This window comes from Malaya genurostris, chromosome 3 (assembly GCF_030247185.1).
Source record: "Malaya genurostris strain Urasoe2022 chromosome 3, Malgen_1.1, whole genome shotgun sequence".
Lineage (NCBI taxonomy): Eukaryota > Metazoa > Arthropoda > Insecta > Diptera > Culicidae > Malaya > Malaya genurostris.
The window spans coordinates 253,789,796-253,817,780 of NC_080572.1; the positions used below are offsets into that span (position 1 = coordinate 253,789,796).

Here is a 27,985-nt window from a genome sequence, read left to right on the forward strand (position 1 = left end):
TTTTTCATGGTAATAATTTAATAATTCCTCTGATGATTTTGAAATAAGTACTGGAGTAGAGGAAGTGATTTCGGATAGTTTCGCGTCAAATAATACCACCATAGCACATTAAATATATGTCCTATCAAAACATATCCTGCCTTTATTCAGACGAGCAAAGGGAAGAAACAATGCGGGACTCAATTGATTTTGGGTTTTGAAAAATATTTTCTGAGTGTTTTCGGTTATGATATCCCAGGGTCTATTCCACGTATAAGCAAAAAACATCCATATAAAATACAAATTCCTTCTTAACAGATGTGGGTGGGTTATGCTTCAATCCCATTGTTTGTTTTCTAATGTTCTGGTTTGCTTGTTATTTGTGCGGATTAGATTTCGAGCTTCCCACTTGGTTTTGTTCGTACTTCATTTTACCATCAATACAGGGTACATGTGATTTTGTTATTACTTTGTTTGTTCGCGCAAAAAATATACGTTAATATGTAAACGAATGAGTAGTACAAAATAATTTATCAATTCTGATATTATTGGGTGATTTGTATTTTTGTTATGCGTTCGTTACATTAATTTGACAGTGAATTCGATTTATCTTGTTTGTTTTTGTAATAGACTTGCTTATCGATTAACGTTCCCGACGCTTCTGTCGATTTTCGGTACAATGATGACCGTTAGTACGGAAGTACTGTTCAGTCTAAGGTCGAACGACTAGGGATCATGCACAAATTTGGCAATCAATGCTATCAGCGATGAAATTTGCGAATGTTTCCCAAGAACGTGAAAATCAACATTTGAAGAGCTATTTCTTCAGTCTGATGAAACCGAACCGTTATTGACATGAGTCTATTTCTAACTCTGTTATCAAACTATTAGTAGTAATCGTGGAACGAAAGAGTTTGGTTAGGAAAGTATTCAGTCTTGGAAAGGGATCTAAAGATTTGCAACGATTTCAATTTTGAAAGTAACTCGTCGAAAAAGCTTTGACTGATACTCATCTTGATTTATATAGTTTTTAAAATAATTAAATTAAAATAGTAGCAGTAATAAGTGAAATGCTTCATTGGAATGAATAAAAGACGATTCTAGTTATTTGAAGCGGAATATTATGCTTTCAGTTTGGCAGAGTAAGATCGGAGTTTGATACACTCTAAAATTATAATAATAAATAGCTACACATGTGATTCATAGACCAAAGCAGTCGTACATTCTATTGTCAAGGGGAAAATGATGGTGAAATGTATGGCGAGAGCCTTTGCCTTCTAAATTCGTCTCTTGTATGCTTAGATAACATCTAACATTAAGGTATAAATATTATTTTATTTTTTCACTTTGTTTCGTTTGCTTTTGCATAAATCTCTTGATTTAGCAGCAGTTATACATTTCACTCTCAGTAACAAGGCGGACACAGTTTATTTCGTTAATTGAACAACGTACAATGAATTTATATATTTTCCTATAAAATATAAAAAAATATATTTACTGGTTTCGTTTATCATGGATTTAACTTTTGATCATGATCATTTTAATATAAACATAGTTTCTTGATAATAGGCTTGTTAAAAAGTTTGCTCTTTAAGATATCCCTTTTTTAGTTTTGATACTAAGAGTAATATTTAAAAGTAATTATTAACATAAGCGTGTTTTCTTCATGTCCTAAAATGTGCGCCATTGTTTGGTTACTTTTGTGTAGTATAGTATTAGTAGTTAGGAAGGACCCCTGGCAGGGTCAACAATATTTTTTGACACAATCAATCATAGAAAAAGCCCGGGGAAGAGCATTGACACTTGATTGCAACACTTTGACACTGCGTTTCGTATTAGTACTGAACGCTACATTACGCTTCGTCCTAATAAATACCAGCGGAATATGTTCGTTCGCGCATAGAAAATATAACACGATTTTTACACATTTTGCTCAGCGGATGAGGTTCACCGATTGCTTGACCTTGTGGAGAGAAGAGTAATAGATTCAGATTAGAGTGAAGCAGGCACTGTAGGGATCCTCGATCGTGTCATGTTTGTTGAAAATCTGTTCGCACGTGTGTGTGTATGATGTGTTTAGACACCTATGCTAATTCTTACAATTTTGCTGCCTAGAATAGCCCACAGTCCTTGAGGTTATTTTTTATGATCACGTCGGATACGGCATCGAATACGAACTGAATGTTACTCGTGTCAGTCGCACAAGTCAGGTGGGTGTAGATTTCCTTCTGGTCTTTTCGTTTATTCAGATTCTCGAATTTCATCCGAATATAGCTGGATGCTTCCTCGTAGGTGTTGGATCCTGAAATGAAGAAAGGTTGTTATGTTATTTTCTGTTAGAAAATGTGGAATGAGCAGATTTCATCATGAGCAATTTTCGAGTTACCAGCAGAAAAAGAGCCAAAATCATACATAATTGATTTTTTTAATTGAATAAAACTTTGTACATGTCTCCAGTACGGCAAATCATTAGTTTTGTACGGATAAAGACACCGATTCGACTCAAGACTTATGTTCAGAAAATGCGGATACTTTTTTGCATGCAGTTTCTTCAAATCGTTATAACTCGGAAACCGTTATTTATGTCCAAATTGTGCCCAGGAAGAGGTTGTAGAAAATCAATTGGACGCAAAATTTAAAAAATACTCATCTCATTTTAAATTTGTTATAATACCAAAGATTGGATGTTGAATTGATTAGTGTCTTTTTAAAAATGAATGATGAAAAATTGTCAAATTAGGCAATAAATTTGCTTACAGTGATATTTCCCCTGGTCGTCCAATGATTATATGTTAAATATGTCGAAAAATTAAATCGAACAAAAACGCATCTCTAGTTTTTTTGAAATATTTTCATTGCAAACCTGATGATAGTAGCAGCATTTATTTATTTATTAGGATCAGGAAAAAGGCTATTGAAGCTGAAATTATCAAATCTTTTTCTCCAGCAGGCATCTTCTTTCACCAACAGATGTATACCAAATATGTGAAAATTAACATTACTGAATAGATAGGAAATCATGGAATAATCGTTTTATCGCATTTCGAGAGAGATGAAAATGAACGTCTTGAGAGTAACCGCTTAATAAACGACATATACTGGGAAAAAGGTTCACTATATTCGTAGTTTGCATGGGGAACTCGTAAAAATGGATAGGAACGAAGACAGCAACGATGGATGTCGAAATTGACAAAAACAGTATTGTAAACGTTTCTACAAATAGACAGCGGATCCAGCTTAATAAACCGGCTGCACTCCCTGTAACTGGAAAGGTTTAATAGGTCTCTCAATGATAGATTGTGTCGTTCTCAATGATAGATACCGTCGTACCTAGAAAATTTGCGGTTAAAAGGCTTCAATACTATCAATATCAGATTTTATCAGCGCCTTTCAAAATTTAGTTACAGAAGTTACAGTACTTGGCTCTACGGGCCAATTTTCACTAATTATTTTTTCAAGTGATTGCATAACCTTTCTATATGAAAAAAAAAACAAAAAGTATACTTTTCTAGAATAGAATCATTATTATTATTTTGTGATTAGTGGGTACAAATTAAACGAATGAGAATATCAAGAATGGTAAACACTACAAATGGTCCCATCTGCTAATCACGGTTTTTTTATGTTAACGTTTCTTTATGTTTTTTAAACTTTCTTCTGATGAAAAGATGATGGCTTTGGTCATAATGTAAGATAGTAAAAATAAATAATGGCCAATTACATTACAATAAACGCTACCTTCAAACAAAAAGTAGCTGTTATTTTCAGATACGATTTAATGACATTTTCATTTCGTTGAGCTTTAATATCTTATTATTTTCTTATACAGATTTTTATTTTTTAATTTTTATCCCCCTATAATTTTTCTTTTGAAAAATTTAGATTTTAATGTGGCAACCCTGCACGCTACACGAAACTTAACAATGCACGTTGCGTGCTTCGTTCGCCAAGGCGGTGGTGTTTTCTTCTTCCGTACCAGTACGTACTGATGCGTACCGATTTTGCATTTTGTCATTTTGTATTACGGTTTGAAAGTTTTAACACTCATCGCCATATAATTTCGGAACCGGAAGTCGGATATGGATGAAATTGCACACAATCTTTCACAATGAGAGCTGTAATTTGAAGATTTGAGAAAATCGGCTTAACCGTTACTAAGAAATCGAAATGTGCTCCGTTTTGGAGCTTTTATTCACAATTATCGGTGCTTTCGAGATCGGAAATCAAGGACTAGTAGTCTCAAAGTAGGTTTATATATCCACAAACTAACAAGATCTGCCAACTAGATGAATTTACAAGAAGTTTATTTATTTGCACCTCGTTTCGCTATCACCTATAGCGAATATATTCATGATATAGAAAGGCATAAATCAAATAAACCTAGATTTTCCACTGTACGGAGACACTAACAGCGCTTCTACTGAGAAACGGTCGTACTTTTTTCCATTTACGTTTACGTTTCAAATTATCCACGCGTTTTTAAGCAACGAGAAAGTTCACGCGGAAATTATTTGTAGTTTTCATCTTCAACTTCAACATTTTTCGTATACTTTTAAACAACAAGAAAGTGAGAATTTTCTTATAATCAGAAAAATCTGATTATAAGAAAATTCTCCTGAAATTGAAATCGCTTGGATCGGTAGAATGCGCGAAATCAGAAGATTCCGACGGTAACTATTTCTAAGATCTAAGAAATCCTCCAATCAGTTTCCGGTCGAACTTTTCATCACCGTCCCATAGCACAAAAGTTGAATAGTAAAGCACCGATTTATAAGCAAAATAAGTTTGTAGAGTTCTGGAAACCGATTCTTTGAACTAACGAACCTTAACTCGAGATATTTAAACGCAAGCAAAACGGGCTTCGTGAGTGGTACTAATCGGGTGAAGAAAGTAAGGAACACCGCATTCAAGGAGCAGTGAAGCATGGAAAGGAAAATGTAATGGTCTGGGAATATCTTTTATGTGGTGGACGTTATAATGACGATAGATTCGTACGAATCTTGCCAAGAAGACCAAATTTTTCTTCCGGTTTTATTGTCGGAATGGCCTCCACAAAGCCCGAACCGTAACCCCATCGAGAATTTATTGTTGATTTTCGATGCTAGTGTTGACATACACAGAAGTACCATGAGCGCAGGATTTCACTTGTCTGGTAAACTCAACAAATACAGCGATCACAAACAAGTGTTAGAGCGCTGCGCAAGCAGGATACTTGTGACATGCCAAATTCTGCGGTCCTATTATTTCAGTAATGATTATGTAACCGATAAACACCGACGATTAGTATTGATGAAGATAGCTGATTTTTGATGATTTGAGAGTAATAATGCCAACAATGGTTATGTTACGAATAAAAATAACTTCTGAAGCCCTGGATCGCATCTGGGAATAGTGGAAATCATACCGAAGAGTTTACAGTAGGTTCTGAGGGCCAAAGGAGGAGGACACATTGTTTATCACAATACTTATAACAACATTTATCTTTTATGGAGACAAGCCTTGAGTTGGTGGTTGTTGTATGTTCGAATTCCGATCTGGAAGGATTCTTAGAGTCAGTAAAATCGTAGCACTAGCCATCGAACGATTCTGTAGTCAAGAATCGGCAGAGAAAGTCTGTTTGAAAAAGAAAGGTTAATTTCCATAGAAGGAATTTTATGCCTAGACGTTGCTAACTTTGATTTGGAGATAAGTTGAAATGGACACTTTTTTGTCGCAAACTCTGATTTTAGTATCTAATTCGCGAGAATTTTAACAAGCATAAGATGAGATATCAAAACAATCATCATGGTAATTAATGAAATGTTCTCTCTACGAGGAGGCAGTAAAACCCTAATGCAACACTCACCACTATATTCGGGGAAGCAAATCGTGAGCGGCGATCGAGTGATTTTTTCTTCGAACAAATCTTTTTTGTTCAGAAACAGTATGATGGAAGTATCTACGAACCACTTTGAGTTACATATCGAATCAAACAGCTTCATCGATTCGATCATTCTGTTCATCTCTTCGTCTTCTGCTAGCACTAGATCGTATCCTGAAAAAGAAATGTCGATTTAAAATCAATCCTCGATGACGTGAGCTGCAACATTTAGCAACCTGACAGAGCTACGCAGAAAATTATTGCCGTTACTCCCTCGAAACAGTGTATCCATTTCTTTCGCTCGGATCGCTGACCACCAACGTCAAACATTCTGCAAATTGAAAATGTATATCGTTAGAGGCTTGTTTGAAGTACAGCTGAAGAAAAGAAACTCACTTGAAATGTATACCCTTAAAACTAAAGTGCGTTTCGACGATACCGGTCGTCTTGACTCGCGTCCGTAGCACATCCTGTTGTGTGGGGATATAATTTGGCTGTGAGATCCGGTCCAATGAGTTCAGGTAGTAGGCGGCTGAGTCATTTAGCTGATATTCTCGCGATCGCGAAAAGCACATCTGCACCCCCAAATCAGTCCACAGTTTCTTCATGAGCGAAACGAGCTCAGGTGTCAATTCGCCTTCCTCGGTTGCCGAAGCATATGTGAAAAACTGGCGGGCGATGTCCTGCAAAAAGATGGTAAATATGTATTGAGAATTTCCACTAAACGTCCAGACTATTATTATTTACTGTTTTACTAGCATCGGCAAAGTCAATCCGTAGCTGTCCCATCGCCCGAATGATTGCCATTAGGCTCTGAATTGTGTTGCTGTACACGACGGGTCGGTACTGTTCGCATTCTTCCTGTGAGTAACCTGTTTCGTGGATAATTTTCATCTGTTTGACAATAGTTGATTTGCCGGATTCGCCCGCTCCTACAAAAAGTAAATCGTGGAACAAATTGAATTAGTAATGAGGATGTCTTACGAGCAGTGAGAATTGTTTCTGTTGTCAAGGTTGACCCGAGATGATCCCATAGGTTTTAACTATTGTGTTGCGGAGCTGACAAACACTGTTTATGTTTGCTTAGTGCGGCTCAAGTTGAAGTGCTAATTTGTACTAATACTAGTAAGTTTGAGTAAACATCTGTTTTTAATAACGTGCACATAACGATTTTCTATATGTCAAATTTCGTATTTGCATCATCATTGCTCAACAGTTCAAACTATACAGCTAGAGCAACTTAGTAGTTCTACTTGATCCGCTTAGTAATCAATCCGGAGTTGAAATGGTTTAATGATTCGATAGATAGGATAAGTTAGTCGATGCCTTTCATATAACCTGTCTGGGATCAATTTCCAACCCCGATCATCGGGATTCCTTATTATCGTTTATATGAGGAATTGCGTTCAATTTTAGAATATTTGACAACTGCTTCCGGTATTTCCGGAACTGGAGCCCAAATTGGAATTGTTTTAAGGTTTGTTTTTGCTTCGTCGTTTTGAATGACAGTTTGAATTTTTTTAACACTCATAACCTTAAAATAGCGAATCCGGAAGCCGACTACCCAGAGAAATAAACATATGATACTATCATTAGCAAGAATCAAGCTAATTTGCATATTATTTTCAAGAATGTTACTTCAAAAAAACATTTTGCAATCGTACAAAAGAACAATTGGCAATCTACAAAACTCGATATTGCAGAATAGTGTGTAAATTAAGTGACACTTCGGTCCTTATTCCGGTATCACTTCACGGTGAAATTCGAGTGAAGTGAATTTAGGGGTTTATTACGGAAGTCGCTTCAGAGACAAAAGTAGGTACTTGGATGAACTTGATGTCATTATGAACATCACGCCACCAACATTTTGTTGGAAAAATTAGTTTTTTCCACTACAGTGATCACTTCACTATGCGTGATACTGGTAATAGGTAAAATCAAGTGAAGTGACACGTAAGTGAAGTTTATGTGAAAGTGAAAGTGAGAACGGTAATAAGGGCCTTCATTGTCGTGATACTACTGTAAGACCATCCTGTTACAGTGTCATTTTGTCAAATTATTCAACATCTTTTGTACCTTGTCGATGGTTATCAAATGGTGAATCGCCACTCACAAGTCCCTGTTGCATGCGTCCACATGTGTTTATTGATGACCGGCGTCGATTGGGTGCTACTACCTCTCGCGGTAGTAGTAGAATGAGAGGATGCGAGTGAGCAAATACGCAATAACCCAGCCGTTGACAGAACCAAATACCGGTTAGTCATGTAGGATGGCCGACAACAAAGAGACCCTCACGATTGCCCTCCGATGAGACAGGGTATTAGAATAGGTCGTGAAAAATCTAAACAATAATTTTTAAATACGAAACAAATATGTATCGGAATAATTGGTAACGACCTTGGCGACGAATAAAGTGTTACGATTGGGAACTCGGCACATGGAACTGCTTCGTTCTTCAATTACAGACATGCACACTGCCCACACTAGACTATTCACGGCGAGATTTGAAACTCGTCATCGACGACATGAACGGTCAGGTAACGGGTGGCAACTAAAATTTTGGAATTTTTTCGAGGCATGTATGCTTAACAACAAACGAGCTCAGAGAGAAAGAAGAGTGTGTATGTGTCAGCTTTCTCTCTCTCTCTCTCTCTCTCTCTCTCTCTCTCCTCTTTCTGCTAGTATTTTCTGTTTTGTTTATGCTTGCTCAGTTTTGCTCAACATGCCGTCGAAACAAGAAGTATTTCGCGAGCGCGTTGTACAGTTCTACGAACTGCACAGAAATCTCGGCAAAAAGTATACGGTACAACATTTTAAAAGCGAAAGTGTTGCGGCTTCGACTCTTTACCATATCCTAAGATCCCCAATAACTGCTCGCAAGAAAGTTAGGTCTTCCACCAGCCAAAATTATGGACGCAAAATGACTTCGTTCTCTTTCTCGTGCCTTCAACAACAAGGAATGTTCTCACCAGTACATCTGCAAAACATTGAAAAGAGTCGGAATAAAGTGCCGAAAGAAGACACGAACCCTGGAATATACTGACGCACAGATTTCAACGCTGAAGTCCCAATGCCGCTGGTTGATTAAAAATTATTCCGGAAATAGTTTTGTTTTGGACGACGAAAGTTATTTTCCTCTTTCGAAGACACAGATTCCCGGAAACGATCGATACTATTCAACGGATAGTTCTATTGCACCTCCGAACATTAAATATAAGTTTAAACATAAGTTTGAACAGAAAGCGATGATGTACATTGCCATTTCCGAGAAAGGTATTTCTAAGCCATGGTTCAAGCCCTCTGGTTTGCAATCAATCAAGATGTGTACCAGAACGAATGTTTGAAGAAAATTTTGAACCCGTTTCTTCAAAAACATCATGCTGATGGACAATACGTGTTTTGGCCGGATAAAGCGTCATCGCATTACGCCAGAAAACACAATCGTTCCTGAATACCCATTCGATCCCATTTGTACCCAAAAACCACAACACGACAAATCTGCCTCAGCGTCGCCCAATCGAACATTTTTTTGGGGTTTTGAGCTCCTTGGTGTACAAAAATAATTGGAGAGCCATGACTTGCAAACAGTTGATTGGTAGAATCAAGAGATGCATTCGCAAAGTTGACATAAAGGCCGTACAACGCTCCTGTTCCGACATCAAACGGAAGCTTCGCCGAGCATCCGATTACGAACCGTTTTGAAATGTTCACTAATTTTTTTTTCAACAGTGGACAATCTTCTTTATATATGTTTGTCTTTTTTTGACAGCTTGAGAAAGAAATTCCAAAATTTTAGTTGCTACCCGTTAGGTCAGGAGTAAATGTTCAAGCCTGTGATCGGATTGGAGAGCCTGCACTCAAACGAATGTGAGGTGATCTACAAGTGGAATCACTATAACGACGAACATCTGGATGTCGCAAAACAACATACAGAGAACGACACAAGAATCAATCTGAGTGCCCGCTCAGTCCACAGTCAGTAGGACGCAATCGATCGCAAACAGCTAAGGCAGATTGTGTACAATTCGGGTTTTCTGGATAAACTGACGCGAATATTCAGAGCAACGATGGATAGAGTGATGCGTTATGTCCGAGCATCTGGAATGCCTTCGAGTCTCGATGAGGGCTGATGGTGGACTCTCATGTATTTTATTCAATATAGCTTTGGAAGGTTATTATTATTATATCGCTTATTTGACTATGGTTTTAACCTAATTGTGATAGTTTACCGGTGGGTTTGGAAGGTGTGATTCAACGAGCAAAGATTGGCACTATTTTCTGAAAGTCTCTATAAGTGATGTAGATTTTGTGACTTTGAGATGATAATGGATACATACATCGGACCGAAAGTCGAAGTTAAGCGGATCGGACTGGATAAATGCGTTGAAAACAATACAGAGGGAAAGGCTATAAAGAAGAAACGTTGCGCCACGTATCCAGCTTGGATATGCAACAGCCGTTTGAATATCTTATTGTGCGTACAGTAAAAGTTGGACTACTGCGATGGGCTTGGTATGTCATTAGGATGTGGGATGACAACCTTGTAAAAATGCTTCTTGAATTTAATCCGAGTGACACAAAAAACGGATCACACCGAGCAAGATGGATCGATCAAGTGGCTAACGGAGAGCGGCAATGGAATACCATATTCGATCGAAATATCAATACGTCGTTATTCGAAATAAGGGTGATAATAAGCACTTACTACATGGATTTATATTTTCAATTTTCTGCAGCAGATATGTGCTTCTGTGGCCCAGTCGATTAACGGAAATACTTAGTGATTTAATGATTCACGGTTCAAGTCGCGGTCGCCACCGTTTTTGTCATTCTCACAGTAATCACTGTGAAAACTGACTTTTGAACCAATTTTCACAAACACAGATCTAAATGGAAGGCTTTTTGATCCCATAGCCTGCTATTGAATATCATCTGGACTTCCGGTTCCGGAGTAACGGGGTAAAATGTGCAGAAATAAACGTTTTTCTCAGAGACAGACCAACCAATTCGCATAAGCTTAGGGTCAAATGAAAGGTCTCACAATTCCATTGAACTTAATCGATTTTCATTCGAATACGACTTTTTGTTTTGGAATTGAAAGCTGATAAGTCTTTCATTTAATTTTCAAGAGCCTGTGGTTATACATGGCACCGAAAAATCGAGCCAAATACGTTCAACTAGCTCTTCCATTCGACAGACCTGGTTAGTTGATGATGAAATACATTAATTTTAGGTATACTTGATTTTCGTTTCCGGTTTCGGAAGTACCGGAAGAACGGATAATGTACTCCGAACCGACAGTCACTACAATCTCTCAGGAACGGCTGGATCGATTTTCACAAACTTAGATACAAATGAAAGGTAATATGGTCTCATAATTTGGTGTAGAATTTCTCTAAAGATGGCTCAAAATTGTTTCAATTTATATTACCAATAATAGTGGTCAAAAATTCGAAAACGAAACTCTCTTTGCTTTCTATGAGACGGAAGAATAGATTCTAAGAAACTTGGACTTATTGCGAAAGTTATTGCGGTCTCATAAACTGACTTGTTTGGACTCGATTTCCAGTTCCGGAACAACAGGGTGAATAGTGTTTAAAATTTTAAACTGTCTCTTAGAGTTAAAATGTAAAAAAAGAAAAAACGACAAATTGTTATAAACTTGGTTTTTGTTCTTATTCAAAATTCAAAGGGTATTTGAAGAATCCATTAGTTATATTTATGAAAACTTGAGTTATGTGAGAAATGCGTCATAGCACCGCTAGGTGAATTAAAACAAGGTTTTTGTTTTTTAGTTCATTTATTTTTAGCCAAATCACACAATTTTGCCTGTGCTTGAATGTAAATTTACGTAAACTGCGATTCTTATGGATTATTACATTATTACGATTTTTTCTAACTTTGTCCAAAAACAAATTGTTTTGAAATTAGCGATTCACATCGCATTCCAAATATTTTTTGATACGAAAGATAAATTGTAAAACTTTTAAATTAGGCAGATGACTGACAAGATTCATCAACAAACTTCGGCGGAAAGTGACAGAATAAGACAACAACAGCTTGATACTAAATCGGTCTTTTAATGCGCAGAACCAGATTTTTCCTAAACACTATGTGTAGAGTTTGGATCCCATTAATTAAATCGAGCAAATATATGAACTTGATGCTTCACACAGTAAATTTGCTGGGAGGCCAACAGTACGGCATTGTCATCCCTATTTGCAATTCTGGTCGGGTCAAGCGCGGTGTCAATTTAGACGCGATAAGTGCGTCGCTGCTGATGGGTGGTACAAATTGCCCGGTGAATGAACATGACATACACATGAATCCAATTACCGGTCCAGCGCCGCATGCTGTTTCACTACATTTAATTCACATTTATATAAATAGCATTCACATAGTCGTGTGTGTGTACATTTTTTTCTGAATGAAAACATTGTCTTTGGGGTGGCACTAATTGAAGCTGGTTGCTGAGATAGTGAAATATATGTTTGGTTTCAATGTCGCCAGTACTATATACCGTAATCAAATCTAGAATTCAGTTTAGACACGATTGAAGTTTACATCTATCCAACTGTCAACAGGAAACCAGACCAGTAATTACCCTTATTGACTCGATTAATCTTGTATTGTTCATTCTTGATTTTTAAATCACTTAATTCTAATTTTTTTCAAGATTAAATGTTAAATATATACAATATTGATGTACACATATCACGTTTTTGCACTTATTACCGAAAAAAGAATAAAAACAAGTTAGTAGTACTGTTATCTACAGATAATCGATCATCTCTACTGCCACCCGTACATTGTTGCAACTGATAGGTACCAAGACTATTCTTACTTTTCGCGAATGACCTCCATGGTTTTGGCGGATGATGTGATCGGGACTATTTTAAATAATGTAATTGTGCTTTGTTTTGCTATAAAAAAGATAGAGCGTTATTGAGACATCATTTAGCTCCCATAAAACTGGCTTCAGTTCGCGCACACGACAGGACATGAATAAGAAGTGCTGGTTCGTCAAATGGTGCAAAAGTGGCAAACATATAAAAAAATATTACACGCGTGCACTCTGGTTGATTCATTACTTCAGCTCGTCCCGTCCGTGGAGAAAAGGAAGTAATGGACGAGGCACGATTGATATGTCGGAAGAATAATTGAGTATGAGATATGATTTTTGACAGACTAACTTTTTCATTTATACTTCCTTTATTCATTTCTTATCAAGTATGATTATCAATTATTGATACACATTGCTTAAAATCACTATCCAAATAGTAATCAAATTAATTCTTGTTAACAGTATTTCTAAAATAAATATCTAAGATATGGTGTGCTTAGTGCCCTCTAGTAATCTTCTCTCGATTTGGACAATGGTTTGAATAGTTTAGTTCGTTCTCTTCTACATACTTTTTTATTCCGAGAATTGTTATATTTCGAAACTATTCTGATATATTTTCATATTTGAAACACAATACAAATACAGCTGTACATTTAATTTCACGGCATACAAAGGATCTTTTGACCGTTTCCAAGAAAACTAGAAAGGCAGTTCTAAAAAATCCAAAAAGGCACTGTGGCATTAAAATGCTCCTTGCTTAGTCTTTCGCATGCAACAAATAATACCTAGTTCAAACATCTGTTTCAATCCACCTAATGCCTTACTTATATTACTCACGATTCCATAAATATTACTGTGATATTAAAAAAAACATTTCATTGGATCTAAGGATTCAGAGAGCGTGAACCAGCATAAGCTATGGATAACAGTTTTATCCCATTATGCTCTAACGTACAGGGTCCGGCACTCGAAGTGTAACCAACTTCAGACCTTCGAGCCTGGCGTCAAGGTTAATGCGACATATTATCGGGAAAGTATTCTGGAGGTTGCTTGGCAGACTTGGGCAGACAAACATTTCGGTGGCAGACCATGGACGTTTCAGCAGGACTCGGCACCGTCTCACAAAGCTCGAGTGAACCAAGAATGGCTGAAAAACAACGTTCCGAACTTCATCACGTCCACACAATGGCTCTCGAATTCACCAGATGCGAATCCAACGTATTATTCTCTTTGGGCCATTTTGGAGAGCAAAGTCCGAACTAAAAGATACACCAGTCTCGAGGCGCTGAAAAAAGTTATTGTCCGCGAGTGGGCCAAAATACACCTGCAAGTCACATTCGGGCAGCTTGCGATTCGTTTTTTGACCGTCTCAAGGCCATAGTCAAGGCAAAAGGTGGTCATATCGAGCAAAAGTGAATTGATTCTGAATTTTGTATTATTTTTACACATTTTGTACTTTGAATTAAGTAAAAGTAATTTTCCAAACTGAATTTATGGCCTTTTTAATTGGTTACACTTCGAGTGCCGGACCCTGTATGATATATCATATGCAAAACTTCCTATATTTTAATAGAAGTTTAATACCTAACAGCTTTAATTGATAGTTTACACTTCTAATTTCTTTGTATATTAAAATTGTTCTCAAGCGTCAACGATTTATTTGTATTATAACCTTACAAAGTCCAAGGCCAAGGAAAAGTGAGCAACATATTCGTGTGAATCTTATGTTCGAAACCATAGGTAATACTTCCATCTTTTAACAAACCATAACCAAAGATTCAGATTAGTTTTTTCTGTAGCGAAATTCCAAAAACATATGTCAAACAATAAAAAAATGTTTTTAACATTTGTTCGTATGATATATCATACGGAGAGATAATACAACAGTATTTTTTCCAAAGCAAATAAACAAACCAAATAAGCTCGAGAATCAGAATTTTGTGATTAGTTGAAGTCTTTCGGAAATTTCTTGCCATCAGAAAATTAAATCGAATTTTGTTAATTGAATTTTGAAAGGTGATATATTTAAAAATATGGCTGCAACATAAGATAAGAAAAGTAACTCTTTAGCATTTGACGAACACGTGAATATGGAGTAGAACACAAGCTTAGAAAAGGAAGTATGAATACCTCCAAAACTTGGAAAAACTATCGAATTAGCTTACGATACACCGGACAAATCGAACAAATATCCCAAATATACAAATACAAATAGGTAATCCATTTTTCTAAAAATGGAGAATTGGAAAGAAATGAAATTGTTTATTTCAGCTTGACTGTATACATTAATTATATTAACAATAACAATCCACTAGAACCCGAAACGAAGGTGTATATTTTGGACGAAATGCATCAAATACTTTTGTTTATATTATGCCTTCATCTCTGATAGTACTTCTACCGGTACTATTTAAGACATTAAATCGTATATATATAATTATCTTTCTCAAAATATTGACATATCTCTTATGATTTTGTTGCAACTGTACTGACCCAGCGTATGATATATCATACATAGGGTAATTTCGTTTGGAAAATATTTTCAATAGTGATTTGGCATTTCCCAACATATTTTACACAAAATATGATGCAATTGATGATATCTGCTCATTTGGTTCAAATTTGAGAACCACTGGGTTTTTATGGGTTAAGCAATGTTTAGTAATTTTTGGTATCGCTCCAAATGATAATTTACAATTTCAAATACATTTCACCCTGTATTTCCGGAACCAGAAGTCGGAATCGTATGAAATTAAATAACATTAAAGAAGACCGTATGACATTTTATTTGAATCTAAGGTTGGGAAAATTGGTTGAGCTTTCACTACAAAAGGAGCTCTTTTTTTGGAGTTTTTGACAAGTATTTCCGGTACCTCCAGAACCGGGAACTGGAAACCGGTATAACCGAGGACAGTTTGTTACTTTTTACCATTTTTACATCGTTGCTCTAGATGATGGTTTGAAATTTTCAACATCTTGTAGAACTTTCCAGAACCGGAAGTCGAATTCAGATGATATTCAATAGCAATCTAGGGTACCATACAACCTTTTTCTTGAGCCTTAGTTTGTGGAAATCGGTCAATCACCCTGTAATTCTGGAACCGGAAGTCGAATCCAAATAAATTTCAATAGCTTTGTGTGGGTTTGTAGGATCTTTCATTTGAATGCTAGTTTATTCAAATCGATTTAGTTCTGTCTGATAAAATTGAGTACACATGATTCCGGAGCCGGAAGTCATATCCGGATTAAATTCATTGTCGTTCTATGGTAAAGTATGACCTTCTACTTGAGACTGAATTTCTGGAAATAGGTTCTGCCATCTTTGATGAATTTGAGTGACAAGAGATTTTCTGGATCTCATTGCCATCATTTTTCTTGCGGAAGCAGCTCTCATTACTATCTGGCGAATTAAGGAGACGGAGGAACTTCACGCCTTCATCCGTTGATTCGACGTCGTTGTTGTTGTTGTTAGAAGCATCATTATGGGATTTTTCTTTCCTATTGTTATTGTTTCAGGCGTTAGATTCGTTGTCAGCAAAAGCTGTTGTACATTGGTTATGGATGAAGGCCTGGTTGGAAGGAGTGGATGTTGGATTGACAGTTTCTGTTTCAAATGTACTGGGATTGTATGATTGCTTGAGACCGTTGTAGAAGAAGTACTATTGTCATCGGGTGTAAATGACTACTTGTCTAGTTTCTCGCAAGGCATACTGAAACGAACAAGTGGAGTGTTGATTGTCGTATGTGACTTGCGATTTACGTGGCAGGCATTAAGCCAAGCCATAAAGGCTTATTTAAGCGCATGCGAAACAGGTGCATTTCCTCTTTATTAAAGTTTCAGTTTCTTGTGTTAAAAGTCGAAAGGAGACTGCTTGACCTTTTTCCATGGTGACGCCGGTGCCTTTCGTTCGCTAGGTTTACTTATTTCGAAGTAGCCTTTTGGTTCATAATACTGTTCTTTGTCTTTGGCGTCCCATCCGAGGGGGATTATTATGTTTACCCTCTCTAAAAAAATTCTGAAATATTCACACTTAGATAAATTCGTGTAAATTTTCGTCTTCTAAGTCCGACATAAATTAACGTTAGAATCGACATATATTTGCAACTGATTTCACACATGTATATTTGTTGCGAGTTCAGGTGACTTCATGAAATATAGTTAACTAGTTTGCACCAATTCGTCACATGTATTTCCTAATAAAAGTGAAGTACTTTTATAGTGCTTTGAATTAAACCCGGTTTTGAAATTGGTAATAAGGATTGAAGTCCGAATTTATGAGGAAGGTAATAAATATTGAGGTAGGATGAAAATTTGTATGAGGAGTATTAGTCGACAGTTGAAAAAAAATTTATTGACGAGTCAAGTTCGCGAATTTTCATTTTTAAAGCAACATTTTAAAATCAAAACACAAAATAAAAAAAAACTCAAAATCAATTCAGTAGATCCGGGAGTGGGATCGTTATAAAATTCATCACGGTCTTTGATTTGAATCTAAGCTAGTGAAAATTCAATTCAGACACCGAAGAATAGTGTTGTGACCAATTTTGAAGATTTAGTACCTTTTTTGCTTCGTCTCTTATGCGATAGATTGCGATAAAATTTAACAGGAATTAGTAAAATCTTGATATTTTTTTATTTAAATCTAAGTTCGAAAAAATATGCGTTGCCACTAAAGATGTCTCTATTAGTTCCATCACAAAGTTTTTTTTTACCTACAACCAGGAGCCGGTGTGATCAAAGTGGGTTTATTAGGTCATCAACTAATTAGATCAGAAAACTGAATGAGTTGAACGACTCCTTTTAGGAAATTCGCTCCTCTTTGCATCGTTACTTATACCAATATACTTCTTTGAAATTGAAATGTTTTACTCAGATTCTCCTGTTAATCCGTAACCAAGATTGGATAAAAACAGGAACGATTCAAAAAATCTTCAGTTCAGTTCAGTTCTTGCATTTGAGTTCAACATTGTGAAAATCGATTTAGTCTTCTCCGATAAAATGAAGTAAAATTATTTTCACTTAACCTTCAGCAGCACCTAATTGGAAAACAAGTTGGAAAAGAACTGACGAAACGTGAGCAGAAATGAAAATTTACGAGGAAATTTCCGCAGAGACAGGACTCGAACCCGTAACTTCCCCCATCCGAAGCCTTTTATTTTAATCTGAGTTCATGTAAATCTGTCCAGCCATTTCCGAGGACAGTGAGTAACATTACCTGTCGCATACACACTTAGCCATCTCGACGAACTGAATCGAATGGTATATGACACTTTGCCCTCTCCATAGTTCACTTTGAGTTCCAAATTGATTTATTTATAAGTATTACAGGTCAAAAAGTCCCGGGTTGGCGGTTCAATGCATAGGACGCTGGTCTTACAAGCCAGTTGTCGTATGTTCGAGCCCCGACCAGGAAGGATGCTTAGTGTCAGTAGGATCCATAGTACTAGCCATGCAATGATTCTGTACACTAAGAATCGGCTGTGAAGTCTGTTGAAACAGAAAGGCCAAATTCCTCAAAAGGAATGTAATGCCAGGACTTTGACTTCTTTCATCGATGTATTCATCTTGAAGAATTGTTACTATTGTTACAACGCCGTTCCAAAATTTGTACACCAATTTTATACAACGATTCCTCTATAGCCTAAAAACCGCTTCAGACTCATTCGATGCAAACCTCTTTCCAGTAAGCTTATTCTTTAAATCTAAGATTAGAAAATAGTCGCTGGGGGTTAAATGTGGCGAATATTGTTTATTTGGTAGCAATTCGAATATCGTTTGGTGGAATTTAGTCATCGTAAGACCGACTTGCGACTTCTATTCATATTCAAGTATTCATGCGAATACCAGTAGCGTCTCGTGACAAAATTTACGGGTTGTACACTGATTATGTGGTATGATATCGGATATAACAGTTCGTTGTAAGCAGAGCTGATATCTGTCACTATCAATTAGCAATATTCTACAATGAAGGTTGGATAGTTTATGTCACTGGACAGTTGCCAACCAGGCTCTACAAATCGCTATGTATTGAGTGTCTGAGAGCAGGTATGTGAAACCTAAAATTCTCTCGATATTTCACTTGTCAGGACGCTCATTGATTGCCGATAAAATTGACATTATCTTCATTTCTCCTGTCACTGCTTGATAACGATGTTACTAAACAATAATCGAACAGCATATATATTGAAGTATATTCATTTACTCCAATAAAGTTCAAGTCCGATGACTTTTTGTAAAGAATAATGAACTTTATTGATTTATGTTTATGTAAGTACTCCCTTTGTTTTTTTTTGACTTCAACAGAGAATAGTAGAATGAGCGAGAAAGCAAAAAGAGTCACCTGCCTTTGACTGAGTATACTTCTACTTGGTCACAGATCTATCGAGTATTTCATTAGTCAGTCACTTTCACAGTACAGATTACAGTTGACGATGATTTTAGTCAGTCTGTCAAGGTTATTCGACGTTGCTGACAAATTACAACTCTGGTTGTGAGTAAAAACTAAAGATTGAGAAATGGATATTCGCTGGTGTATTTCAATACAATGAAATAACGATATACTTTTAGATGGAATTTTTTAAAATTTGCTTTTTTCGAATTATCGATACAATAGAAGGTTTCGGCGCTCTGCATGTCGGGAAAGTCTGTCAATAACTTCATCAATAAAAACACTTCGACGTTGAAACTGAAACAGGAATACGTTCTCAACTGCCATAAGCATAAGCCAGTGAAGTCTCTCCTGAAGGTGTGTATACAAATTCTCACAGAGCCAAACGTGACAGAGAGAACAACAAATTTCAGAGCTGAGCAGAGTGATTCCTTTTCTTCTTGAATCTGTGCTATCTGTAACTCATGTGTACGGATAAGATACTTTCACAGCGACAAGCGCAATCAGCATAGGGTGAATTTGTGCCCATTGTACTGTTGATAAAACCGCTCATTATTTTATATTCGGTACCGTTTGACACGCTTTCATCGAATAAATACAGAATGTAAAAAAATAATTGAATGCGGATGGGTATGCAATTAATTCCTTCACTTTGACCGGTTGTGCAGTGCACGAGGTGCACGTGAGAACGAGAACACTTCCTTTTTTAAATCTTCACGATGCTATCTCCTGCTATTTCGTTTTCCGATTTTCCATAACGATGGAATGATCTTTTGAGACGATTTTCGGAACAATACATGAGTACAAAATCTTGCATCCAAGATGCGCTTAACTTGATCTCAAGGAACTGACAGAAATAATTTACGCTCACTTTCGGCTACTGTTGAGTGTACATATGTTTTTTTAATTTATTAATATTAAAATAAAGTCAAGTTGCAAAACATTATTTTTTTTGTTGACTGCTATTCTCGGTTAAGACCAGGTGTTTTTTTTAAAGATAATTAATAGATAATGGAATTAAAATAATGTTCAATTTTTGTGAATGGAAATAATGATTGTACACATAGATTCCTGAGCTTACTCTTCCAAAGGAAAGTTGATATCATATTTTGGTATTATAACTATACTGTTTCACTCTATAGGTAGTTTCATTATTTTTCAATTAGCTCTTACAGTAACAACAAAAAACTGAAATCCAGAACTTGTTTTCCATAGATTCTATAGAGCCGTTAAATTGTGTTGTAAATCTACATATCAGCAAACTCATTTCGTATTTAGTCGTTTTAATCATCTCTCGAAATCAACCAGTTTCTCAAGATTTCTTTCAAATACTCCATTATCTATCAATTTCTGACAGTGTCAATTTAATTTTAACTGAACTTTCAGTGAATTATCCGACCAAAAGGATGTTGAATTATAACAGACAATGTCTTCCGTGACCATTCGTAAGCATCAAATGCTTCTCCCCTCACCAAAACGAAGACATAAATAGAAATAAATTTTACCACATTTTCTCCAGCTCTTGAAATCCATGTTCCTAGGCATGTGTTATGAGTCCATATCTTGCCAAGGACGTTTCATACAACAATTCAACTGAACATCCGTAAATGTAGTACGCGCTCTTTCTGTCGCCGCTCAAATAAGATTCTTGCTTATTAGAAGCTTTTCTCAGACAAGATATGTCAATGATTCATTCAGTAACAGTGCAATTGTTCCTGTATTCATCTTTGCATCAATACGCATTAATCATTAAAATCTTAGGTTTCACGAGTTGGTTTTGTCCACAGATCAATCGAAAATTTCAAACCAATCGTTTTTGTGTTCTTCTAAACGTAGCGATGATATTAATTGGAACATCGTATATCGCAAGAGTATGCACAAAGAGCTTAAAATATGCACAGTTACCATACACGTAATTGACTGAGCTGTTTTCAGATATGATCATTGTGACTTATTGCTTGGTAAATATTAGCAACTGAAGTGATTCACTGTTTCTTGTGCCACGTTTGGATTGCTATCAGCACCCAATTCATATTCTCTGGAAACTGGATCAATTCGTGAATGAACTGTTGTTCCGTAAGAATGGTAAATGTTACTTGATTTTTTTAGGTAGAGTGACGTGTGAGTAAGCAATCGTTTGGAACGAGTTCTCTAATAGATTTAACGGCGTAAAGATTCGTGACAATGTTATCCGCAAGGATCGAATTAACGCATTGAAACGGAATTCTGATTCGATGAGGGATCGTTAATTACAGTGGAAGCTTCTTGTGATGAAATAACTTCGCATCTCCAGTCGGTGTTGAACAGTCGTTCGCACCGCACGCGTATAGCTCTTGGCTCCTGGAATTTTTTTCTGGCTACCTAGAGTTTCATTGATTCAAGGCTTCAGTCTTTTTCAAGGCTACCTGAATCACTAACTAAGTGATACAAAGAGTGATATTAGAGTGACTAAGTGATACAAAGAGTGATATTAGAGTGACTAAGAAATTAATCAGCCTTTTTTAAGGCTAGCTAGGAGTCTAATCGAAGACTAATTTAGCCTAGTTAATTTAATTTAAAATTTCATTAATTTCAAAAATGCCTGCGTCCAACCGGAAAGGCAACAAGCCTAAGGCTAAAAATAATTCAATACGGAATAAATCACAATCCGTTATTCAACATTTTTCTAATAACATTCACGATCTTATAGAATCTGAATGTAAAAATAAAAGACAACGGACGGATTTCCCTTCCGTTGATTCTATGCCATCTAACAATATTTACGAGATTCTTCCTGAATCCGATTGTAGCGACATAGAAGAAAATTCTTCAAAAATTCCCAAAATGGACGCTTGTCGTTCTGGGAAGAAACATCAATCTATGCCACCAGTGACGGTGATGATTTCCGACTTCAAAGCATTCCGTACTGAGCTTTCTACTTTTCTCCCGGAAGTAAAAGTCTCATTTCAAATCGGACGAAGAGGAGAATGTCGAGTCTTGGTGGATGGATTGGAAGATTACGAACGTCTTATTCGATATTTGTCCGAGAAACTTCATAAATTTTATTCATATGATATAAAATCAGACAGACCCTTCAAGGCTGTCTTGAAAGGATTATCAAATGATCAAAGTATTGATGAAATTAAAAATGAACTAAAAGAATTGCTTGGTTTTGCCCCTTCCCAAGTAATACTTATGAAAAAAAGAGCGAATGGTACTTCTAAACCACGCTCTGGAATTTCCCATGAACTTTACCTAATACACTTCAATCGAAGTGATGTAAACAATTTGAAAACTTTAGAAAATGTACGTTTCATTTCCCACATTAAAATTCATTGGGAACATTATAAACGGCATAATCGTATTGCAAACTTAACGCAATGTCGTCGTTGCCAAGGCTTCGGTCATGGAACCAAAAATTGTCATATGGATATACGGTGTTTGAATTGTGGTAAATCGCATTCGAAAGACGATTGTCCAACGAATGAAACCACTGATAAATTTTCATGTTCAAATTGCAATGGAAATCATAAATCCAATTATTTGAAATGTCCTGTCAGGGAAAAAATTTTAAACGCTCGTTCGCTTCGACAACAAGTCAAATCAACGACCTTAAATTTACAGAACATACCTGAAAATCAGAAAACCGTTACAAATGCCACGCCTAATTCGGCACTGATTTCTTCGAAACAAAAAACAGGTACGCCTGCCAATTCGTCTTCTAACGAAAACAATTCATTGACAGGTAGATCGACCTCGTCATCATCTTCTTCTAATGTCAGTTATGCTGGTATATTAGGTAGAAATCTATCACCTATTTCTTCTAATGTAAATAATCAAAACACAGGACCGCCTTGCAGTTCTTCTTCTAACGAAAACAATTTATTAATAGGTAGACCGGCCAAATCATCTTCTTCTAATGGCAGTCTACCTACAAATATTCCTTCAATGCCATTCGCTTCTTTAAATGAAGTCGATTTAGGCGATATAACTGAAAATAAAATGATCTACCTACAAGATCAACTTTTTCAAATGATCATCCAAATGAATTCAACTTCATCACTTTTTGAAGCATTTCAAATCGGATGGAAATTTGCAAATAATATTATAATGAATTTAAAATTTAACAGTGATGTTAAATAATTATTTGAATATTTTAAATTGGAATGCTCGATCTTTGAAATCGAGTGAAGATGAATTTTATAATTTTCTCAAAGTTCACAAAGTTCATATTGCCATTGTGACAGAAACTTTTCTTAAACCAAATGTAAAATTGAAAAGTAATCCACATTATGTGGTTCATCGATTTGACAGGTTTACTGGAATTGGTGGTGGAGTTGCCATTTTTGTCCAACGGCAAATTAAACATCGAATTTTACCTTCTTTCAATACTAAAGTTATTGAAAGCTTGGGAATCGAAGTTGAAACCATTCATGGAATTTATTTCATCGCTGGAGCATATTTGCCATTCCAATGCACCGGCGAACAATTAAATTTCTTTAAAGGCGATTTGCAAAAACTTACAAGATATCGATCGAAATTTTTCGTAATAGGGGACTTAAATGCTAAGCATGTCCAGTGGAATTGTAGGCAAAATAACAGTAATGGTAAAATACTTCATAATCAACTCTCAGCTGGTTACTTCACAGTTCTTCATCCCAGTAATCCTACTTGTTTCTCTTCCGTGAAAAACCCGTCTACAATTGATCTGGTTCTAACAGATCAAAGTCACATTTGTAGTGAACCGATTACTCATGCTGACTTTGACTCAGATCATCTTCCAGTAACATTCAGACTTTCCAACGAAGCTATAATTAATCCAATTAGTTCTATTTTCAACTATCATAGAGCTAATTGGTTGGATTACAGATCTCACATTGAAAATCATGTGGATCATGAAACTATTTTAGAAAATTCTGCGGACATCGACACAGCAATTGACAATTTGAATCATTATATTATCGAAGCTAGAAATCTTTCAGTTCCCAAAGCTCAAACTAAATTAAATTCTCCTATCATCGATGACAATCTTCAACTGCTCATTCGGTTGAAGAATGTTCGTCGACGACAATATCAACGTTCTCGTGATCCTGCTATGAAAAACATAGTTAAGGATTTACAAAAAGAAATTAAACATAGATTTACTCTTTTGCGAAATGAAAATTTCGCTAAAGAAGTTGAACAAATTAAACCATATTCTAAACCTTTCTGGAAACTTTCTAAGGTTCTTAAGAAACCTCAGAAACCAATTCCTGCTCTCAAGGAAGGAAATCAAATACTTCTTACAAATGGTGAAAAAGTTCAAAAACTTGCTCAGCAGTTCGAGAGTGTTCACAATTTTAATTTAAACGTTGTGAGTCCTATTGAAAATGAAGTCTCACTGAAATATGATCATATTTCAACCCAAGTGTTATCACACGATGACATTATTGAGACGAATTTTGATGAAATTAAATTAATTATTAGGAAACTCAAAAACATGAAGGCTCCTGGTAATGATGGAATTTTTAATATTCTTATTAAAAATCTTCCCGATGTTGCCTTGAGACTCCTGGTTAAAATTTTCAACAAGTGTTTTTCATTAGCTTACTTCCCAAAAAGATGGAAAAACGCTAAAGTAATTCCTATCCTAAAACCTGATAAAAACCCAGCAGAAACATCAAGTTATCGCCCAATTAGCTTACTTTCTTCTATCAGTAAACTTTTTGAAAAAATTATCTTGTTGAGAATGATGACTCATATAAATGAGAATTCAATTTTTTTACCAGAGCAGTTTGGATTTCGTCATGAACATTCAACTACTCATCAGCTTGTCAGAGTAACGAACATGCTAAAATCAAATAAATCTTCTGGGTTATCCACTGGAGTTGCTCTTCTAGACATAGAAAAAGCATTCGACAGTGTTTGGCACAAAGGTTTAATAGCAAAAATGTCCGATTTCCAGTTTCCTATTTATTTGATCAAAATGATTCAAAATTATTTAACTGATCGTACTCTTCAGGTTAGCTATCAGAATTGTAAATCTGAATTGCTACCCGTACGAGCCGGTGTTCCGCAGGGTTCGAGCGTAGCTCCAATCTTGTATAATATTTTCACTTCTGATCTTCCAAATCTACCCGTTGGTTGTCAGAAATCGCTATTCTGTGACGACACAAGTCTGTTAGCCACAGGTAGAAATCTAAGAGTGATCTGCAGTCGCCTACAAAGAAGTTTAAATATTTTCAGTGATTATCTGTCAAAATGGAAAATTAAACCAAATGCAGCAAAAACGCAATTAATTATCTTTCCTCACAAGCCAAGAGCTTCTTTTCTTAAACCAAACAATAATCACATTCTTAAATTGAATGGCTTGGAATTGACATGGTCTGATCAAGCTAAATACTTAGGTTTAACGTATGACAAAAAACTCACTTTCAAGGATCACATTGAAGGAATCCAGGCAAAGTGTAATAAATATATTAAATGTTTATATCCTCTTATGAACAGAAATTCTAAGCTCTGTCTAAAAAACAAACTGTTAATTTATAAACAAATTTTCAGACCAGCCATGCTTTATGCGGTACCAATTTGGTCAAGTTGTTGTTCCACCAGGAAGAAAACGCTTCAAAGGATTCAGAATAAAATTCTGAAAATGATTCTGAAGCGTCCTCCCTGGTTTAGTACAAATGAGTTACACAGACTCACAAATATAGAACCATTAGATGTAATGTCACATAATATTATAAGCAAATTCCGACAAAAATCGATGCAATCTTCAATTGAATCGATTCGCTCTCTGTATTAGTTAGTAAGTTAGTATATAAGTTCCTTTTCCCCATTACACAATACAAGTAGGTTTAGAATTTTCCCTACACAATAATCTCAGAATTGCGGAAGCAAATAATGTCTTCATGGTAATAACCAAATCATATATATATATATATATATATATATATATATATATATATATATATATATATATATATATATATATATATATATATATATATATATATATATATATATATATATATATATATATATATATATATATATATATATATATATATATATATATATATATATATATATATATATATATATATATAACAGGGCTGAAAAGTCACCACTTGTGGCTGAACACCCAATTTAAATCTTAATAATTTATTTTTAACTCATATTCCAATGAATAGTTATTCAAAAAAAAAAAAAAAAAAAAAAAAAAAACTTCGCATCTCGCTTCCCCTCTCTTTCATTCCGTGCCAACTGACGCGTTTTCGGTTGTTGATACTGTTGCTTTTTGCACCCGTCTAGTGAGTGAAGTTTAATGCAGTGTCTGTGTGTTTTGTATGAAGTTTTATTGTACCGAGCAAGTGTTGCCGGGCATAGGCGAAAGCCCGACATGACATTTGGTAATGATGTAACTTCATTGGACGTACGTTTTTTTGCGCCTGTAACAGAAATATATAGTTCTTCTTCTTCTATTCCCAGCAAATTGATCATAAAGTTGAAAAACTATAAAAATTCTATGATTTCATCATATATTCGAATACTAAGACCTAGGCCCGTGCGCCGGGGGGGGGGGGGGGGGGGGGGGGGGCTTTGGGGGTTTTAACTCCCCCCATGAAGAATTTTTTTAAAATTAAGTTTCATGAACAATGGAGTACTTATTATATTAAAGTGCAATTAACTTGACAATTCATACTACGTTTTCAGAATTTTTTTACAGTTTCAATATTGTGGATGACCCCCCTTTAATGATTTCTGCGTCAGACTTCATTTTACATTGTGAATATAGTGGATGAGGCGCCTTTTCGCCTGTTTGACACCCACCTCTCCCCTTGGAACCCTTCACACAGTTTTGAAAGCTTCACACTGGTTTGATTTTAAGTTGTAATGTTTTCAACCCTCCCTCAATAATAATTCTTATCTTAATTGGTTTGCATGTGCAGATTAGATATGAATTCATGTAGAAAAATACTGATCTATTCTGAAATAAACTTTCCACAGAACTTAAATAACAATCGAGACACATTTTTACTGATGTTCTTCGCTAAACTGGATCCCAGAATTGGCAATTTGGAATCATTTGCATACGGAGAAGTGCCATATCACCTTGACCTTTAACCGTAATCAATGATAGGTATTCCGTAATGTTTGGTTCTTAGGTGTACGTATAGAAGATATACTCCTTGGACGATACCAGCAACACTGCTGTGCTAACCGTGATTGCCTGTAAAGCTGTGTGCGTTAGTTCGGCTGTCAGTTTGCTACTGAGTGTGTATCGGTGCAACTCCACTTCACCCGCGATCGACAATGATGATTTGGTTTCGAAAAGTCGGTAGAAATACTGCCGGGATCATCTCGTTTCGCATGAATGAATCCTGGAACAAACTTTACCTAACAGGAGTAGTTTCACCTCACTGGCCGCCCGTTCTCCATCAGCACGTAGGGCACGGTCAATATTTTTCGAACGTTCGATGGCTTCCTTATCTCGACTCACAGCACAACCCATTTTTTATTCACTCTTCTTTCACTTGATCGCTTCTCTCGTCTCTTCTTTTTCTTCGTCTTCTCCAAAACTTACTTTGAATCAGCGCCACACCACTGTACTGGGGTTTGGGGCAGACACCTACAAAATTTCACTCTTTTTCGTCGATTTTCAGCAGTGGCCAAAGCCCATGAGAAGAAAATTGACTGCTGAATTGCACTCGTATAGGACGCGTTGACACTTGTTGAACACTTTTGTGATAGTTGCGGCACAGTAGGAGCACCGACCAAACGAACAAAATACAGGAAAAACGGAACCGATTCCCTCGAGGAACTAACAGCGAGACGAGGGCATAACACGACGACGGCGACGACGCATCGAACGGGCAGGCAACGGAACAAACTATACGCTCTCACTCGCGGGACTCGTTTTTCGCTACTGACCGTGCTTTGGAATACTGGCAG

General features: G+C 36.2%; 1 protein-coding gene across 2 annotated transcripts; it reads right to left on the reverse strand.

Annotated features, from left to right (window-relative positions):
- Positions 1 to 108: 108 nt before the first annotated feature.
- Positions 109 to 27,985, reverse strand: LOC131435844 (G protein alpha i subunit). 2 transcript variants are annotated; one of them, XM_058604078.1, is made up of 7 exons: positions 27,431 to 27,985; positions 6,587 to 6,771; positions 6,236 to 6,522; positions 6,076 to 6,170; positions 5,825 to 6,013; positions 2,080 to 2,281; positions 109 to 1,942 (listed from the first exon to the last, which is right to left on the reverse strand). In XM_058604078.1, exons 1-6 carry the CDS (start codon positions 27,543 to 27,545, stop codon positions 2,091 to 2,093), a joined length of 1,062 nt encoding a protein of 353 aa, XP_058460061.1. In that variant the 5' UTR covers positions 27,546 to 27,985; the 3' UTR covers positions 109 to 1,942; positions 2,080 to 2,090. The 2 variants fall into 2 exon arrangements, with proteins under 2 accessions (XP_058460061.1, XP_058460060.1); XM_058604077.1 differs by having other exon boundaries at positions 109 to 2,281.

Bases quoted from the DNA above. Each gene is read 5' to 3' on its own strand.
- LOC131435844 (XM_058604078.1), bottom strand. From the start codon at position 27,545: ATGGGTTGTGCTGTGAGTCGAGATAAGGAAGCCATCGAACGTTCGAAA. The intron at 6,014-6,075 runs GTTGCTAAATGT...TTTCTTTTTCAG, and splicing joins TTTCTGCGTAGCTCTGTCAG to GATACGATCTAGTGCTAGCA. The intron at 2,282-5,824 runs GTGAGTGTTGCA...TCTTCATTTCAG, and splicing joins TTGCTTCCCCGAATATAGTG to GATCCAACACCTACGAGGAA.